The sequence below is a fragment of the Eurypyga helias genome, unplaced genomic scaffold (assembly GCF_000690775.1).
Source record: "Eurypyga helias isolate BGI_N326 unplaced genomic scaffold, ASM69077v1 scaffold24261, whole genome shotgun sequence".
Lineage (NCBI taxonomy): Eukaryota > Metazoa > Chordata > Aves > Eurypygiformes > Eurypygidae > Eurypyga > Eurypyga helias.
Window position 1 is genome coordinate 4,234 of NW_010231830.1, and position 20,186 is coordinate 24,419.

At 40.9% G+C, this 20,186-nt stretch overlaps 1 protein-coding gene across 1 annotated transcript; it reads right to left on the reverse strand.

Annotated features, from left to right (window-relative positions):
• Positions 1 to 2,189: 2,189 nt before the first annotated feature.
• On the reverse strand, positions 2,190 to 19,217 carry ENO4 (enolase family member 4; the record flags this gene model as incomplete). The annotated part of the gene is made up of 13 exons (XM_010161238.1): positions 2,190 to 2,359; positions 3,989 to 4,106; positions 4,659 to 4,726; positions 5,688 to 5,883; positions 8,162 to 8,287; positions 10,033 to 10,200; positions 12,274 to 12,336; positions 13,053 to 13,118; positions 14,581 to 14,712; positions 14,938 to 15,107; positions 17,140 to 17,279; positions 18,801 to 18,991; positions 19,089 to 19,217. Coding segments are annotated over 13 exons (1,737 nt in total), but the record flags the coding sequence as incomplete, so codon positions are not given.
• Between the last annotated feature and the right edge of the window lie 969 nt (positions 19,218 to 20,186).

Sequence of the window (20,186 nt, forward strand, 5' to 3'; positions counted from 1 at the left end):
ACTGAAATGGGTCTGTCTGCCGTTTGTTACATGCTTTGAAGTGTTCAATAACTGTGTATCACTCAAAATCCCTTTCCCATTTTAATTTTGCAGGTATGGCTATTATTTTTTTTCGATAGTGTCAATTCCTTTGACTTTAAAGCGTATTTGAAAAGGCTTTTTTAATACTGTTTGATGGGCAGATGCCTTGCTACAGGTCCGTTCTGAAGCCTGCCAGAAGCCCCCTGCACCCCCCTCGGAGTGGATGGTTGGGTTAGACCCTGTGAAGGTGGTGACACCCACATCAGCGTTGGTGGGGGGGGTGTTACTAATTACCCAAAACAGATGGGTGTGTAGGCACACTGCTTTAAAAATACTTTGGTGTCCACTGCAACCAAGATCTCGCAGGTCTCCTTACTGCTGTCCCCTCCTCCCCACCCAGCTCTTCTGAGGAAATGAAAAGCACAAGCGTAACACTTCCCTCTCCAATTCCCCTGCGGACAGCGAGCCTGGAGACTGCGGAGGCAGCCCAGCACGGCACTTGGGTGCCGGGAGTTCGGTGACGGTCGCCAAAGCCCAGAGTTTGTGGGTTGAGATTGGCGCTCTCGTTTGGCTTAGCTTTCCGGAGGAGGGCTCATCCCGGTGCTTCGGTGTTCCTTGGCAAAGCGTGGAGCCATGCAACTGTGGCCCATGTTTGCTGCTGCGAAGAGTAAGCTATCCTAGGCTCCCGTGAGCATGGAGCGTTTTGGGATTCGGTCACTGCAGGTTATTTGGAATCAGCATTTTGGGAACTCCCAGCCGCACCTTCGCAGCAGGAGCAGATCAGCTTTGCTCCGACCCTGGTGCGCGCCGGGGCGTTAACATCTTTATCGGGTGACGCGTTAGGTGTCGCGTTTGGTGACACAAATCCCGGCTTCCCTCGGCCCTTGTTTCCTACGAAGCCAGTGACTTGTACCACTGCCAATTCCCATTCCACTGTAGTTGCTTTTTAAATTCAGCACAGCGGCTGGTTCCTTGGAAATGAACAAACCAGTGTAATCAGGGATTTACCTAAAGGTCGGTGTAACTCCAGTTGGGCGGTCAAGTACCTGGATGCCCCTGGATTGTTTATTTGATGATTCCAAACGGTGATGCCGTTGAGGGATGAGCGTTGGGAGTTTGTTGGTTTGGCTCTGCATGCAACTGTCTGGTGCTTTTCCGAAAAATAAAATGATAGTAACGAGTGTGGTAGTTTTGCATCATTTTTTTGGTGTTTTTTGCATGTTTGCTGAGAAAATCTTGGACTTGATCTAATCACTGAACTACATGTAATTCCTAAACTTGGGGAAATTTGTCTCTTACCAATATCTTCCTTTCTGGGGGGCAGTTGGTTCTGCTGGTTGATTTGTCACTTAAGTACTGTTACACTGAATTTAAAATGCAACATTTTATATATGGTTTTTCCTCAAATTATTGCTGATGGATTATACATTCAAGTTTTCCAAGTATACAAAACCCACAAGTTTTTAAGGAAGCATTTCTTTACTTAAACTGTTTGTTACCTCGGACACAAATTATTTATTTATCTTTTCACTGTTGCTTATTAAAAAGACTCCTGACAAGTTTCCCAGACCTTGTGAATTTGACTTGTTATTCCCGGCCCGCGCCTGAAGCTCGCTTCCTCCTGCTGCCAATTACGGCTTTGTGCCCTACATTTGGGGTTCGCGCCGAGGCGCTTGTATTGATAGCTACAACTGGAGCAAAATTTCCCTTGTAGGCTGGATCTAAGAGCAGCATTGAGGGGGCGGCGGGGGATGGAGCAGCATAACAGTCAAGGCCTTTGTTTTTTGTAAAATGTTGTCTGTTCTTTTTTTTTTTTTTTGCTGTTTGTCAATAGCTTGCTCTTTGTATGCAGAGAGATTTCCACTTTCCCAAAACAAACATTTAGTTTTGGGCTGGACACAGAGGTATTTGTTTCGTCAGTTTGTAAATACAGCGCAGGATTTCGTGGTATTTGTAGGCACTGCTCAGTTAGCCTGGTTTCAGCCGAAAGCTGCCATCGCCTGGGAAAGGAGAATCGGAACAGTACGGTATCGGTAATAACGGGATCTGAGAGCTTCTGAAATGTTGGGCTGAAGCGTTTGAAAATGAACAGACTAAGGGATAGTTAATCTGTTAGTTTCTCACTCAAGTGCTATTTAGGAATGTACCTAAAGGTTACTCTGGACAGCCTAGGTCCGTGCGCTGTCCCGCGGGAGCTGAGCAGGCGGGCTGGGAACTGCGGGGCTGGCCGAGCGCTGCCGAGGCAAGGGATCCTGCCTGGAGGGAGGAAGTACAGCAGGAAGTTGTTTTTCTGGCTGCGACTCGTCAGCAAAAACAGTGAATTCAAGGTTTGCTTCACCTGAAATAGAAGAGAAAAAAAGAAGCTGTAGTCTGGTTTCTTGCAGTGCGTTTGGGTTTTTTAAAACTGTCCGATGATGCTCACGTGAGTCTCTCAACACCTTTAAGAATCTGGCCCTTAGAGACAGGGGAGCCAGAGTCCTGCACGATGGTTACAGGGTGAGGGCATGGGGCAGTGCAGCGTGGGCTGGGATATTTACTGCATTCCCTTCCTCACCGATCCTCTCGCCCCGCTGCGTGAACACCCGACTTCCTCGGCACGGGTGCTCCCACCGCCGGCCGTGCCCCCTCGACTCACCTGCTAACCCCGTCAGCCCACGCCCAGCCGTCGCTCTTCTCGCTCCCGTTTTCCCCAGTCTGGGTGCTGGGGGTTCCCGAGGGCAGCGTCACCCCCAGCCGTGACCCCTCCCCGCTGTGTGCCGTAGCCGCCCGCCCGGCCGCGTGAGGGGTTTGCTGAGCAGCTCTGAGGTGCTGCCCCGCTGGACGCTCCTTCTGCCCGAGGAGCAGCAGCGGGAAGCGTTGCCGATTCGCTTTATGAGCTAGAGGTTTAAATGTCTCCAACTCGAGCACTTCTGTTCAGGCTACACCACTGGGGCAGGGAATACACTAAAGCTGCGGCAGCAGTTAAAATCCACAGGTCTGTAATTATCCATCCTGGGTTTGAGAAGTGCATCCAGTGGGAAACTTTGTTAGCAAAAAGGAATTTCTTTTTTTCTATTGTTTTGCAATCTATGAGTGAGGGGCATATCTCGAAAACTCGGAATATCTTCAATAAATGATTTTTTTTCCCAAATAAAAGCTTGGTCCCGTGGCGTGCACTGGTCAGGTGCCGCTATCCTGTGCACAGGACGTGGGAAATGGATTAGAAACAAGAGGGTAAAATGACTTCATTCTCCTTCCCCTTTCTTTTGCTTAGGCTTAATAAATTCTTGCAAACCCTTTCCTCCCTTTCTTCCTCTCCTTGTCTCTGCCCCCCCTTCAGGCCGTATGCCTCGATTCTCTCTGGATTGGTACCTGAGCAAGTGAGAAGGGGCTCTAACGAACTGTTAGCAGGGTGTAAGGTAAGGAAGATGCCGATCCCAAACTGCAGGCAGATGCACGCAAGTGGCGAAGGCTGAATGTGCATCCTCGACTTGGGGTTTTCTTGGGGTTTATTTAGTGCCTGCCCGTGGAACTGCAGCTTTCCAAACACATTTTGCTGGAAGTGCAAGACACAAAAGTGGGTTGTGAAATGAAGTCCTGTTAGCAATATATCTTTAGGGGCTTGAGGGAGGTGGGGTATTTGGCCTAAAATTCCATTTTGGCAGCCTTTCGGTGTGTTACATGCGTGGGTTTTGTTTTGTTCCTTTTGCACTGTGGGCTTCAAGACTCCAACCAATTAGTTCTGGAAAAAAGCTTAATGTAGGCTACTCCTCAAGAAGGGGTCCATTTTAACATTCAGTAAACAGATAATCCATTAGGACAACAATATACATTGTGGCAAGTGCTATCCTAGGTTTTTTTTGTCAGCGCTTATTTATAGCCTTTTGATTTCGCTTCCCTCCCGGGGTGCGGTTTCAATCATTCTCCCTCCAATCTTTGTTCTCGTATTCATTGCAAGCTGAAAACAAAGTAAGAAAGAAGCTCATACGTAGCGTTCTATTCTTGGCCAGTTCTTCCTCTATAGCAAGAAGGCGGTTGTATTTGGTCACCCTTTCGCCGCGGGAAAGACCTCCCAACTTGAGAAAGCTGGCACCCAGTCCGACAGCCTTAAACGAGAAAGTGCGTATTTTACGCCGCCGTTTGGGAAGCGAAGTCATTCTTAATTACTAAACGCGGTAGCCTGCTTCTAATTTAACACCCTTAGCTTTCTACGGATAAAACCCCTCCTTTCACTAGAAATGAAGTCTCTTAACGAAAGATTTGTCGGAGGCAAACAATAATTTTCACTGGCGTATGAAACGAAACGCTGTTTGCAAATGTGGCTGTAATACAAAAAGACTAAATCTATTAGTGTTAAGAATTTTTGCCTAAAATATTATTACTCCTCAGAAATGTTTTAAGTAACACTTTTTTTTATAAATGAATACAGCCAAATAGATCATACGCTCTTGGGGATATACTCCCTGCTTTGGCAAATTTCCTGTGTTTAATCTCAAAGATTAACTCTCTCTAGGGAAAAAAAGCAACTCTCTAGAAGAAACCCATTTTGTAAAACATCCTTTCTTTCTCAAGCAGAAACAGGCTTTCTCCTTAAAAAGTAGTTCATGTTAAAAGCAGGGTTTGGGCAATTGTGCAATTGAACAGCTTTCAATACTTACCAGATCCACAAGGCTATCATCACAAGATTCTCCATCTGGACTTCCTAATATGGTAATGCGTCTTTGCCCTACATAAACGGGAGTGTAAAACCTTCATTAGTGTATATTTTATATATTTGACACAGAAATTGTTCGGCGTTTTCATTCCTTTTTACCTTTGGGCTGTGTAAGCTTAAATACAAACGGGAGTAAAGCCAAGGAAACCCGTCTCACAAAGATGTAAACCCTTATCAGTTTGCTACATTCATATTACGTTTTATTTCCAGCCTGGATAAGGGAGCATCCTGATTCCTGGCTCTGGCTGATGTGTCTGGTAATGTATTCCACGGGCTCGGAGGCTGTTCTATTTATTGTAAATGTGCTCCTTACTAGAGCAGTGATTTTTCTTCACTGTAACAAAAAGAGTTTACCATCACCACCAAATGAAAGCTTTAAGTTGCTGTTTACTCGTTTTGATATAGTGATTCCAGGCTTTTTGAAGGAAGAAGGAAGGAACTTTGATATATTAAATTTGTCTATCTATTTCTTGGGTGTAAAAACAGATAAAGACACATTGATGCAAAGAGCAGTGTTAGATATGACACTCCCCAGGTTCTTCGTACCACAGAGGCTCAGTAACACGTTGACAACCATCTATACAAGCTGCAAATCCAAACGTTTTGGACTCGCTTGGATTTCTTAATACTAGTATCCGTCACAATCCAGACTGCTCAACTCCATCTTTTCCTCTTGTAACTGGTACCTAACTGTACGGCACTCGGCGGCGGTGTCCAAGGGCACCCGCACCCAACGCATCCGCTGTACGCGTTTGCTATACCGGAAGCCTGGAAAGCCGTTTTAAGCTCCTGAACGGGCGTTTGTGAGGCAAAACATGAATGTTTGTTTCTTTACAACAAGCTCCTTCTAAATTAGAAGTGGCAATAATGAGATAAAAAGCTGTAGTATTTACAGGTGTAGCAATGCTGTTTATTGGCCCGTTGGGTGTGGAAGTGAGCCTTTCCCCACCCCACCCCCCCCAGCATTACTCACATTTTAGAAGTCCACTGAGTTCCGTGAGGTCTGATACCGTGGTTTGGTTAATGTATTTTAGGACAACGCCACTGCAGGTTGGTATGTTTACGTTTGGGTCAATTTTAAGTTTGGAAACACATGTGGCAGCATCTTCAGCAATCAGGTAACATTTGGAGCCAAGAGCACGACATACGTCATTCCATTGTTGTCGGTCCTGCATAAACAATCAGGTAAATAACTGGAGTTTAAAAAAATAAACTGAATAAAACCCCTCATTCAGAATTTTAAAAAATTCAAAGTTTGGATTTAATCCTCAGGATACCCTTCATACAACCATATTTTATACTGTATTTTAAATCTGTCCACCTGAGAAAAACATACTGCTGCGATTTTGCTAGGATTTTAAGATTTTGCTATAAAAGATAAATTTGACCTGGAATTAATCACGGCTAGTTGCACACAAGTACAGTTTAAAATATTTCCAATTAAACTCACTGTAGGAGTTGGCTATTTTAATTTCTTTCCTGGGATTTATTTCATTTTAATGGAACATAAAATAATTTTCTATTGTTTTATCCAGAGGAGTCATTCTTTCATTAATATTTTAAATGTCCTAATATTTGTTTAAAGACAAACTAACAAATCAGGGGGCAGTCATAGACTCAATGACACAGATCAAGCCAGGCTGATCGCCGCTGTAAGATGAACGCTCAGGGAACAGCAGAGTACAACGCTCTCTTCCCAGCAAAGCTCCATTTTTTTAGGGTCTTTGTTTCTTGATTTTAATGCATTGTTGTCCATACAGCACGGAGATTTAAGGATAAAGGAGAAGGATATAGAAGTAATTTGAAAGAAGAAATTCACAACTTCATTTGCTTTCCCTGTGTCCACCGAATGCCAAGTTCTCCCATTAAAAACACTAGTTTTCTAGCTAATAATGCTGCCAGTAGTAGTTCCTGCTCTGCGGTTCAGACGGCTTCGGGAGCTGTGTGGCTGCAGCCTGTACGAGAGTTCATTCCTAGCAGGATTTCAAGCCCTCATGTAAGTGAAAATGAAGTTTTTGACACCGGAACAAACGTTTAAACTTAAGCGCTGAAGTGGTCTGCTGCCTGGCAGTGAGTTGCTGAATTGGTACCAGAGCTAATCCTCACGGACCTAATTATCTGTGGCAGAGATGTGGCGTGGGGAACGCTGTAGATTTGCGGGAGGCGGGGGGAGCGGCAGGTCCCGTGGCAGTGTTCTGTTCCAACTGTACCTCACTACCTGCTGTAATTCTCCTGCGGATTTTCACGTTGCGAGGATGTTTCTTAGCCGGAACTGTCAAGGAGGTTTGCAGCCTGGCAGGAGGGGGGAATAATCTGGTGGTTTGAACATGGGTAATCCCGAGTCAGACCGAAACAGTGCAGGCAGGCACGGCTAACGAGCGTGAGGGAACAGTAAACACAGCTAATCGAAAAACAAACTTTTAAAGTTGCAGATGAGACCAAAATCCGCTGGATTTTGCGGTTCATCTGGTTTAGAATTACTGATGCAGGCAGTGGGCAGATTCACAAAGACACCATCACTTTGCTTCCCCCTTCAATCGCAGTCGTCATGTTTTGCACATGAAAACTCACCCTGTCTCTTTATCTCGAAGAAGATAAAGTGTGCAACTCCACAGCAAGAGCAAATCCTTACTAAGCTGTGCAAATGCAGGATGTAGGTCTACTACAATTAAGCTTTTATCGTTTTTAGAATACCCGGAAACTGAATCTGATGTATAAACGCTAATATTGAAGGTCACGCGATCTGTGTCTTTCATCCCTCTGTAAGGACAACACGCTTACTAGGACCCTACCTGATTGATGTGATGTGTTGGCCACGCTGAATTAACTCCTCTAACTTTGATCACAGGGGTAAATACATGCTGTCTCACTACCACTTTACAAATTCTGCCGGGCAGCGCTGCCAGTGACAGGTTTGTTCTGGCTTTGGCTATAAATCCCAGTCATAAAGAAGAGCAGCAGCAATAGTTATTTTTTGAGTGATTCTAAGGAATGTACAGCTGTCTCAATTTTAGCTTCTCCCATATAATACAATAAATGTAATACAACGTGAGATATCACTTGAATTTTATAATCTGATTTTATAATTTGAATTATTTGTTTTACATAAGAAGCAAAATGTAATGACAGTGGCTTAGCAAGCAGAATCAGAAAAAAAGCACATTTTCTTGTAATTCTTTAAAATATTTGTGCTGACCATATTCTGTTCATGCCAAGATTATTTTGTGTCAGGAACCATGTCAGAAAGTATAGAAAAATTTAGAGTTATTGTCAATTACAGATACATAAATGAATCGTCAAATACATTTTCAAAGTGATATTTTTATGTCTGAAGACTCCAAACCCAGCAGCTTTGCATTTTATATGCTTTGTAAAAATGTGAAAAGTTCAGTGATACACCACTTAACAGTATTACCAGTTTTCAAGGACTGCACTGCGGCATCTTACCTCTTTTCTTAAGGGATCTATTAATGCAGTAATAAAAGGAAACTTATTAATCAGTTCCACGTACATGTCGACCATTTCATCAGGACTTTTGAACGTCCCAGTAGCTATTTCATACTTCCCTTTCACCTAGGAAGTAAAGTGAAAAGCATGAAAGCTGAGGAAGGCAATACTTTCAAACTGTTAGCATGCAGATCTTGTGACACTCGTGTCTCTACCAAGCTCGTGGATGGTGTGTTCCTCAGGAAGCGCACACTGGCTTGTCTATGTACAGTGTTACAGAAAACTCGGCCTGAAGGAACAGTGGGTTCCAGGGGGCTGATGCCAAAGCCTCTGAGAGATGCCACTCCCCAAACAAGGGAGATCTTTTTCATCGTTTTCCAGGCAACTCTGCTGGTTTTGCAGTACTTTATCACAAAGGGAGCAATATTGGACATATGAAAAATCTCACTTCTCACTTCTAAAAAAAGGTAATTTTTTCTCCCCATTTTCACATAGAAAATACTGCTCTGGGAAAGGAGTGCACCTTCAGCACTTAAAACCCAGATACTGCCTTTCCTTGCCTCCTTCCCCTCGCAACACAGGAAGACTGGTTTAAACCAGTCTCATCAGTATGGGAAGCACAGGCTGCAGCGTACGGGGGCTGTTGAGGCACGCCGTGCCGGGACAGCCACTGCTTTGGTGACCTGTGCAGTTCAGTAACAGCACGTTGCAGAATTACTGATAATTCGCTGGTTAAGATTCTGCTCATTCTGGTATAGGATACAGATACCGCAAATTGCCAGGAAAGCAACTGCCGTCATGATATTAATAATGGCAGGTTTGTCACTATAGTACACCCAAATACACAAAATCTCCTGAGCTGTTAAATGGAATAGGAAGGTTCTTTTTTTGCTTAGGAGAAACCTGATTGGTCGTGGAACAGGTTGAGTAACTTTAAGACTTCAGCCGGAGAGAAACAAACTTTGTCAAATAAAAATCTTGTAAAATAAGAATTTAAACCCGAATGTTGATACAGAGTGAGATGAATGTCAGTGGGTATGCACGCGTACCATAGCAAAAATGCACAGAAAGGTCAAGGTAGTTTGAGGAAAACAAGAGATGTGATGCAATAACGGGGAGAAAGAAGCATCTAGTGGTGTGAAGGTATTACAGAAGTATACTTGTGTAAATAATTTCTTCTCTTCATCCTTGAAAGCAAGGTGGATAGAAGATAATTATTTAGTTCATACATGGAAAAAACCCCAAAGATTTGCTGCTAATACTTTAATCCAAAATTGTCTGATATGTAATGTGAAGTGAAGCTGGTTTGTTAAAAAGAGCATGTAGTAGGGTGTTTGACCATTAGAAATTTTGCTATAAAATTTGCTATATTTGACACAGACTGACCTGAAAAAACCTCTTATTAAGTAAACAGAGGAAAGGAATAAACCTGGCTGATGCAGGCAGGCTTCTACCATTTGAATGATTACAGTTAAACAATGAAAGGGGGAGAGATTCCTGTAGGCAGGACATAAACTGTAATGGGGCTCTGCCGTGCTCCTGTGAGCCTTGCTCCGCGCGCAGTGCACCGCCAGGATGCTGGCAGGAGGAATACGTGCGTTCGCACTGCTCCCACGGCACCAAGCGACCCGAAGGACGCCTGCCTGTCTCATCCCCTTGCACTCCCCATCCAGTAACAGATCTGCTACGCTTGTAGGACTGATTCAACCCTAAATTATAAATGCAGAGACAATTCTTTTGGTTTGACTGATTGCTACTTCCAAAAGTGGAGTGAGAAGCTTCTAGGTGAGTTTGCAGTGTGATAGATGATAAATAATAAATAGCTACATTCCTTTTAAACACCAACCAAGTAGATACTGAAAGTAACTTACATAATCCATTAATTCATGAGCAGCACAATTCATTGCTACATACATGTCTGTTCCTAGCTCCAGACCTATATTGTGGCAAGCTGTTTGCACTAGGAGTAGCGGTTGTTCTAGATTATCACATCCTGTTACTGGGCATCCTAAGTGTGATATTCTTTTTAAGGCTCGTGGCTGAAAGTAAAACAAAAATAATCACTTTATTAGCACACAAGTATATACATACTGCTTATACATATATTTTCACTGTCATTTCAGTCTGCATTGACTCATCAAAATACAAGTCTATTCTCAGAAACTGCATTCACACCTTTAAGGACAATTCTCCATGAATGAGGGGTAACCAGGTGCTAATGAGTAGAGCACTAATAGTCTTTGGAAATATGTCTGCTCATGTAGTTCTCACTCTTACAAGGCCAGGACTGGTTTAAAAAAAGATTTTAAAGGCACTCTGAACAACCACTGAGTTATCATGGATGCTATGTGAAAGTTTCCGGTGCTGCGGACCATCCCTTTGTCACAAAAACATATTCTCCACTTTCAAACTGCTTTTACTCATCTATTTTCACCTGCAACTTTGATATTGCCTCTGTGGAGTGTTCAAGAAACACCAGAATCTTCCAAGACTTCCAGAAGGAGCAAACGACAGAGGGGGAAATAACCCTAGCACGGTTGCACGTCTGAGCCAGGCACAGCATGAGCCACAAGCAGAGTTGCATCGAGCAATTATTTTACATCTCCTTCTGTCGTCAGGGCTTTTTGTAGGTTTTTCAAACACTGATTTTTAACTTTAAAGTCTGTGAATTTTGGATTATAAAGAATGACACTAACTTGCCCAGAAAGCAGCAGGACATAATCCTGAGTAGACTGGAGAAGTCAATTGGCAGGCATTGGTTCTGACGAGAGTTTGAGAAGTAACTAGAGCGGCCAGAACAGAGGCCTAGCTACAGAGGACGTATGAATGTTCTTGCACATAAAAAGTTAGGAAGAAAAAGCACGTCAAATTGTTATGAGATCATTCTGTAGCAATCTGCAAGGACAAACACCTCTTTCACTTGTTGCTTTCGGAGCACTAGGCTGCAGCAATCAGGGGTAAGAAGTAAAGTAAGTCTTCTTGCATTTAACATGAGGTGGAGGTTAAGTCTGCATTTTCAAGTGATTTTCAAGGTACCCGTATGCTGTGCCTTGTTGCATTCCACTGAGAGAAATCTTTATCTTTAGAAAAACATTTTTTTCTGTCTAGTTTTTACTTCTATAACCTAAACAAGTTTTTCTTCTTCACCGCCTTTGTCATTTGTCCTTTTTTTCCCCTGAAAAAGTTCAAAGTTACATGGTGCTTTTATCAGTTTAAATTTCAGTCTCAGTACCATCTCCTCTAGTTTTCTCCTATTGAAATAAATGGATTTTTTTTTTTTGCAGTGACTCTAACACAAGGTTTCCTTGTGCACAGTTTAAGGAATTATTTTAACTTGTGACTGCAGTACATCTTATGATAAGAATATGGAAATTACCCACCAGAAAAACAGTGGCCAGCTGCTTAATGATGATGAATTTTGTGTTGTTTAAGCAACAAAAAACAACAGGAAAACTTTTGTTCCTCCTCTCTTTTGTATACTCCACAATAGCAACAATTCTCACCTGACAATATTTTAATTGGAGAGAAAAACTGGCATGGCATTTCCATCCCGCTATTTGGAAAACTCATCTATAAACTACAGGTTGTGAACTGATAAAAAAAAAGATCATTTGAGTCATAGAAAATAACATCCTGTGCAGTATTGTTGAGTTCTGCCCTTTGGCTACTGATTCCTATCTGCCGTTACCTGTAACCTCAAGCAGGAACTGGGAAGTTAATGCAGCATGCCTCAGAGGGGAGTTACGCTCCCAGAGTTAAGAAACAGTGCGAGATGCAAGTTGTACAGGTAATGGTCTTACAGCCTATATGATCAAAAGGGCATGTTCTCTGCTGGTGCTACAGGCCTGCAAAATGCTCATTTGGATAATTTATCAGGATTTCTATATGAATAAAATGACCAGATTCCAGAAGAATTACCCCTATCTGTTACTGTGCCACAGGAAGGGAAGGTATACTCAGAAGAATCCAAATGATTACATAAAATATGAGCATTTGGAATATTTAAAAGTCTTGCCTTGACCTTTTCATAATGGTAATGTAGATGAACATCTTGGTTCCCTGCTGTTGTTAATACCTTGCTGAAGGCTTACAATGAAAATCTCTTTTCTTACCGGAGCTTTCTTCCCTGTGTTATGTGCTCTGCCTTTCTTACTGTCTGCTACTTGAGGACTGGGCTGTTGGGAGGGAAAGAAGAAAGAAATCAGTTCCATGGAAAAGTTCAAAAATGACAGAGAGACCCCAGAACCAAGAAAATAATAAAAATAAATAAAAAAAAAAACCCAACTAAATTTTGCTCTACAGAGATTGCAAATCCTTCAGATAGGAAATAGCTTCTGTTTGGCTTGAACACTATCAGCAACTGTCCAATTTTATTCTGTGGTGGTAATTAATTTCAAATGTTTATTTCTATGTGGGCATGACCCCAACCATCATTTGTTTTTCAAAATATTCTCACCTAGCCTACCAAAAACACAGAGGATCTCGGAAACAAGAATCTAGAGTCTGTACTTGGAGAAACCCAACAACCTCATTGTGCAAAACGTGTAGGCACATACGGAGACTGATACACTACTACAGGAACAGTACATGAATAACCTGTCGCACGTGGGTGAGACTTAGCAAGATCAGAACCATACACTCCCGGTTAGTTCTTCAGGTAAACACAAAGTCTTACTGTTCTTAGAACAATGTTTTACTCTGTCTTTGTTATATTAATATCACCAAATGGCCCACGTTGTATTCAGCTGTCAGAGGAACACATCTTCGATTCTCTGCCATAGGGCTAAGCCTGACAAGAGGCTAAATGTTCCATGTTTAAGCTTAAAAAGACAACAGTAGTAGAAAGACCAAATGAAGTACATCATGTTATCACCACACATTTTTATTGTACCGCTTTCCCTGGGGACTCCAACAGTCTCATCATTTCTTTCTGAATATCCAGAACTCTTTCTATGCCCTGAAATTAAACAACAGTAATTAAAAGAAAGATTAATTATTTCATTTTAGCAGCTTAAATCACAAGAGAGAGAACATTTATTCTAAATGCAGAACTTTTAATATTACGTATTTAAAAAAAACACCACTATTATAGACTTCCTTAAAACAATCCCCCACCCACAAAATGCAGTCAAGTGTCCGATGATAAAGGGTTAGTAGAGGTGGAATGAACAGGAATATTTGATTATGCCGCTGAATGGGATGGCAAGAAAAGTAGTCTTTTCTTCCCCAAAAGGAACCCTTTCCAAACTTAACTAGTAAGCAATACCTGGTTCTGTGTAATATCTGAGAAATGGGAAGATGGTAATCACTGTTGATGGTTGTGACTCCATGTATGACTTCCTGACTGGGACCTCTGGCAAAACTGAATGTATCTACCTTTAGAACATTTCCAGGAAGCAGGGAAAAAATTGCTGCCTTCATTTTAAACACTGGGGAATGGAGAAACACTCCAATAAAATGAATCCATTGTTTTTAACACAAGACACTCCTTCCTTTTCAGCTGTTAGTAAAAGTTTAATGCTAATTTGTAAATCACATTTCAGATTTTCTTAAACTGTGCCAGTAAAGGAATACTGAAGGGGGCAGAAGTCAGTCACAGCTGACAACACATCAACACAGGACGACTGGCTAGGTTTTTTGCACTGCAGCAAACAGCTTGCTACTCTCCCATGAGCACTAGGAGGCATTATGTCTTTGAAAGGTACAGAATTAGCAACCTTATTAAGAGCTCTTGGTGACAATGCTAAAAAAGTTAAAGGAAAAAAGGAAAAAGAAAGAGAATCGAGCTCAGCTATTTGTTCAGGTCACCAGCACACAAAGCAGAAAACACAGCCCTAATGTAGGCATCTTGTGCAGCTCCATTCTTTATTGCAACACATGGCTAAACAAAAAGAGAGGGTTGATCCAGCCTGCCTCATCCGTCCTTCTTGCCCCTTGAATAGATTTTGTTCTGCTTTGTATCCCCTTCTATCTCCACGATTTCATTTTCAAAGCTATTTATTATTTCCTGTGAATTTGTTACGAGTTTTGTTGTTTTGTATGCTCCATCAATCAACTCACACTATTTATAATCTACTAATGTAAAATTCGAAACAAAATTGAAATCTTACTGTTGAGTAACACAATTCCCCTACATCTTCTTCAATGCACTGATTTTATGCTTCTGTACTAACACATACATTTTTAATTTCCAGTGTCAATGTATCTGCTTTTAACTCTTCACCTATTTACCTCATTTAATGTTCCTTGTGTGAGAATTCTGCACTCATGTTTGTTAAAACTTTGGCCTTGCAAACAAACAAAAAAATGAGAAATACAGGTTGTAAGGAATACACTGAAAAAATCTATATACTTATGTGCATATGTAGTTTATAGCAAGTCTATAGAATACATTTATAAAGCTGAAAATGAAGCAGTACCTGTCTGAGTGATAACTGAACTGGTGGTATAAGCAAAATTTCTTTCACTAATATCAGCTTTGCAGGTGAAATTTTTTCACAGTTCAACAGAGTAACCATTGGGAGTGGTAGAGTCATTTCTCTAGGTGAGTTCTGTAATTGGGAGTACCATGTGAAAATAAAAATGTTAAAGATCAGAATAATTTATTATATATTTGAATTATAGCACAGGGTTCAAAGACTGAATGCAATGGCCTGAAGAGTGTATTCTGTGAGATATATTTAACACCACTGTCATGGGGGTTTCAGTACTGGCTTCAGAATTCTACAACAATTGTGATAACTGGGAAAAAATAAACACAGTTATGTCACATGTACCTGATCGTGTTTCAGCAGCGCAATATGTAAATACAGTGGGATACGGCTGATGGTGGCACCAGCCTTAGCTATAGCAAGTGAGGTTCCCCCAATGGCTAAGCTGCCGCAAAGCACTGCCTCAGGGGGGTCTGCAGGTGGGATTGTCCTCTCTGCAACTGCTGACTTCTTTCCTGTAAGACAGACAGTAGTAGCTAAATGTCTCCTTGGTTTAAAACGTGTGCTTGTGTATCACAGCTGTATCAGTAAATACGATATTGTCATGTCAGATGTACTCCGTGTATCACAAAGGAATCATTCTATTTTTTAAACTTAATCTTGGCGGTTGTTTTACATGAAATGACCTTACAAGTAAGTAAAGTATCTGTCCTCCCTCACTCTAGCATCAAATGTATTTCAAATCCACTTCTTTTGCAGATCTTTCAGCCACTGAAATCTGTATTTTTATTAACCAATGCTTATGTTTAGTAATGTTATATACATAATTCTCAGAAGCATGATTTCAGTATGCTTTATCGTCCTCCCTATATGCTCAGCTTTTGCATAAACACCTTAGAAGGTTCCATAACCTGACTGGGAGTACACATACGTGATTTCTCCTAATGACAGTGGAAAAAAAAAATGTAGGCCTATTACAGTTGGATTTTCCAATGAGAACAGGTCTTTTAAATATTCCACGTGCATAGTCTTGTTAAATTTTCAAAACAACCTATTTCTCTTTCAGATACAGCAGAGTAACTTTTGTCAAAACGCCTGAAATCCAGCTGTTCCCACTATCATATTTACTGCCTACAGCACTCACATGAACTCATACAGTAAGCACCTATGTGAAAGCCAAAGAAGCAGTCTGATTCTCCAGAATCATATACATTGGCAGCTTTTTGTAAATCTGACCTATTACTTTGGTTCCTAGTAGGAGTGCTGTACAAGTATTGATTTCAATAAAATATAAATACTACAGGATATAATTGGTATTTTATGATAAAATATTCTTAGTAGGACCTTAACTGGACACGCAGACTAGATTAGACATCATTTGTGTAGTACACATAGGTCCTATAACCTCTTACGTGGAGTATGAAGAGCTACACCTATCGACACTAGTAGTAAAGTACTGAGCAAGTGACAAACCGCAGCGTTTTGCAGAGATCCTTTACACCACACTACTTTGTAACCTGCTTTATCACTTTTAGCTTCATAATCATTGGCTCCCAATGATCAGGTATTGATTCTAGCAATAATATTGCAGTCAGTATCACAATCAAAGAGAAAGAAAATAATTAGTGAAAGCAAGTCATACAGGTATCAGCAGAAGCGTGACTAAAGGTACAACATACAACATGATGATAGCTGGGTGGACCTGGCAAGGGCAGATGTTACATTTCAGGTCCAAGGTGAACTTTCCGTGCACACATCTAACATATTGATTGTGGGGTTTTACTGATAGTATATGACAGTTGAAACTAAACTCATCAGAAATAATAATTCACCAAAATGTTCTGCCCTTTCAATAAGTCATAACCAACCTTTTTCTTCTGAGGGTAATACATACATGAAGGTAACATATGGTGCTTTTTTCCTTTGAGGTTATTTTTGGCCATGTACACTTACCCTGTTTCTCTCACCATCTTTTCTTTTAGTAGCATTGTTTACTTACTTCTTCTTACTCTGTACTGCCCATCATTCCCATCTAATCCCTGCCCTTATTTCTCTTCTGGTTTTCACCTTATTTCCTCCTTTCTCAGTGTCAGCAAGAAACTTCCCTTCCTCCCTCTTTCCATTCTTTCAACTTCTATCTTAATTCTATTTCCATTTTCCTGTTCAGTTCTGTGATTCCCTATTCTTTCCTTATAATTTTCATTTTTATTCTTCATTTGCATCCTCCTCCATTCTTATTCCTCACCCTGAAGAGTAATAACCTCCTGTCTAAGCCAACTGTAAAATAAAGCCAGAAACTCTGTTCAGCCAGTGCATATGAATGATGAGAAAACTCTGTACTTCTCCTCTCATTTCTGCAGTAGAAACTGCTGTGATCAGAAAGATTTAGGACAGAGTAACCAAACCCTTTGAATAGACTGTGGCATGTGTCCTGAAGAACTGCATACCCATGGAATTCTTCATGGGCATGGAATACTTCAGAAAGTATTTTAGCACCTCTATCAATATCTGTATTGCAGAAAATATTAGAATCAGTGAAACCAAAACCTGGTTTTGCTGCCTTTCTTCCCCCAGGTAATGCTGTTGCTGATGGAGTGCATGAAGTAAGGTCAAGAGTGGCTTCTGCTGCTTCTTCTTCCTGCTTTTGGATTTCTTTTTTTTCTTCTACCTTTTTTGTAAAGTATTCGCTGAGGAAAGAGGCAGAAAGTTTACTGGCTCGAAATATCGTTAGATATGTGACTAGTAGGCATAGGATACAGGCTAAAGAACATGCTAAGAAGGAGATTAAGGGGATCTATTCGAGCTTCTGCCATGGACTCGTTGTGCGAAGCTGGAGAAGTCAATAAACAGCATTATTTTTAGGTAGTCATCTACTTACCATGTTAGTTAAACAAAAGAACCACAAGCAAGAATTATAAACCTTGCCACATCCTTTTTCAAATCACTCTGGTTTGAAAGCCAGCTCTGTGCAGACAATCTTAGCGTGAAAGATGTGTTTGCTGTGCATGGATAGTCACGGATCCTGTCATAACTTCATGACAACAGCTTGGCCGAGGTTGCTAATCCAATAGGTCAGTTGTATCCTGGTTATCTAAGCGGCTGCAGGCTCAGAGTGGCTGAATTTCAATTACATGCACGACGTGGAAACTGCATACGTGGGTCACAGTCCCCCAGTTCAGGTAAACTGAGCATGTAAGATATATCAAGTAGTGTAAATAATGCATTAAAATCTTATTTAGACTCACTTCAGTTGGAAGAATTTATTTCCAACTGAGTCCTTATTCCCTTCATCGAGGTCTTCCCCAAGCTAATCCACGTGAAAGGCAATTAGGTCTGTTTGCTACAGCCTGTGCTAAGCGTGGCAGCCCAAGCGCTACCCCTCCAGCAAAGTGTCGTTCCCCTCAGCGATGTAGCTAAAAAACCACTACAGAACAGGAAGACAGGCCATATTACTGCTTCCAGGGTGAAGAAAGCCATAATGTTGCCAGGTAGCTCCTCTAATGTTACCTAAAAGGTACATTCAGATATGTCTGTGATACTTCTACTTTACCGCTTTTTTCTTATAAAATCCCATCCATATTTCTTTTTATGCAAAAATATGGCTGTTCTTTTTCACTTTGGGATGCTCCCAGGAAGAAATATTTGTATGCAAAAAATAAACATGGCTGTTTACTAACGAAACTGTTTCCAAATAAATTAATTGCCCCAAGTAAGAAGCCTTTTGCAGTAGATTCCTCAGAAAGAAAACCCCACCAGAACCTGAAAAGTGGATGAATCTACATGTTTTCTGTGGATTAGCTCACCGCAGAAGACACACACACAGGCCTTTCGTACCACTTTTGTTTTGCAGTGCAATGAGCAGAAGAGGAGTCACAGTCCGAAAACGACGTCACACACTGAATTAAGCTGGCACTGAATGAGTTTCTTAAACGAAGCCTTTGACTGATGAACGTGTTCAGGCATTTTTTTCTGAAGCCCTCATTTTTGCATCCTATGTATGAAACCTTGTAAAAAATAGGGCGATTTGCATATCGTAATTATGAGAAAAGCAGGAAGTAATATAATGCAGCGTATCTGAGACAGACATCACATCCTAAACATATATAAAAATAATAGTAGAAAACATTGAATATTCTGTTTTTCATTTTCAGTATAAATGAGTGGTGTATATCTCGAACGCAGTAATTTGCGTAACACGTGAGACCTACCCAAGCATCTTATCGACTTGACGCTGGTCAGTAGGCTGCAAGTCTCTTAGCATTGTGTTCAGCGACTCATTGACCCATTCCACAGCAGTGTTAACGGAGTCATTCCTCTCTTTCTCATCAGCTTCGGTTGCTTCAGGTAAAGCATTTTCAGGTATTTGAGAATGAGAGGACATTACAATGGAACAAATCCTCTGAAAAAAAAGTAAAAAAGTTGAAAACACTCTTTAATTCCTAACTTGGAAATGTCATTTGAAAAATGACATTCTTTGAAGAAGCAGCAGCTCATACCTTCTCATAGTTTTTAACTGTACAGTATATTTCCACTTCTAGTGTTGGCTGACCAACTCCATCAAGAACTTTTCTTCCAACTACTTTGCGTATTACTGGAGCATTTGAAAATTTAGAAAAGTAGTTAGCCTTAAACGAAAGAGAAAGTAATTAAAAGTCAATTTCAATGCAAAGAGGTTTTTATTCCATTAAAAATATTTAAATCAAAGCCACCATTGAGCAAATCCATCTATACGTCCCAGTATTCAAAATACTTGTGTTACACTGCAAATTTACTTCAATATTATCTGCTTAAGAATGGGATTCCAGGGAACAGCTCCAACACGTATCTAAGCATGGAAGTCCAAAGCCACATCCAGGTTAGATGAATATGTGTTTTATTTGGCAAAGTTAGGAATGAGTATCAAAATCTCCTTAACCCTCCTAAAAAACAGGTGTTTGTCCAAAGCTTACTTGGCTTTGCACTGAATAACAAAAACAGTCACCATGCTACTCATTAAACTAATTTTTATTAGAATTCACATAGCCTCCACTTCCCCAGTGCAGTGAGCTGCTATGAAGTGATTTTTTCTGTGGATAAGGTCTTGAAAAAATACATGTCTCCTCTCTCATAAGGAGAGAAGAAAGATCCTGGAAAAGAAAAACTCTTAGAAACACATAGAGAAGTCTACTAGATCCTAATGTTGTATTAAAATTCCTGTACCATGATTTCATTTATTATTAACAAGTAGTTATTAAGCTTTAAAATAATGTTGTATTTTTTTTCCTTACCAAACATACTGGAAACAATATTTAACAAAAATCCTCCCCATCAGACAAAGTTGTCACGTGAAACACTATGCATAAAATTTTCTATGTATGTGCTGCAGACAGGGAAAAATGAGAAGCATTTTCAGAATATACTTCTGGCTTATAGAAAGTACTTAATGTCCTAAATATCTAAAAATGTTTAAGGTTGCTTCATCAAATACACACGTACAGTGGCTCGTGTGTCTCAACACTCAACCCATGCAATATTAAAGGTGTTCACAGTAAATGAGTTATTCTTGTCAGCAAGCTCCTCAATAACAGTGATAACTGCTCCTTTTGTAGACACCT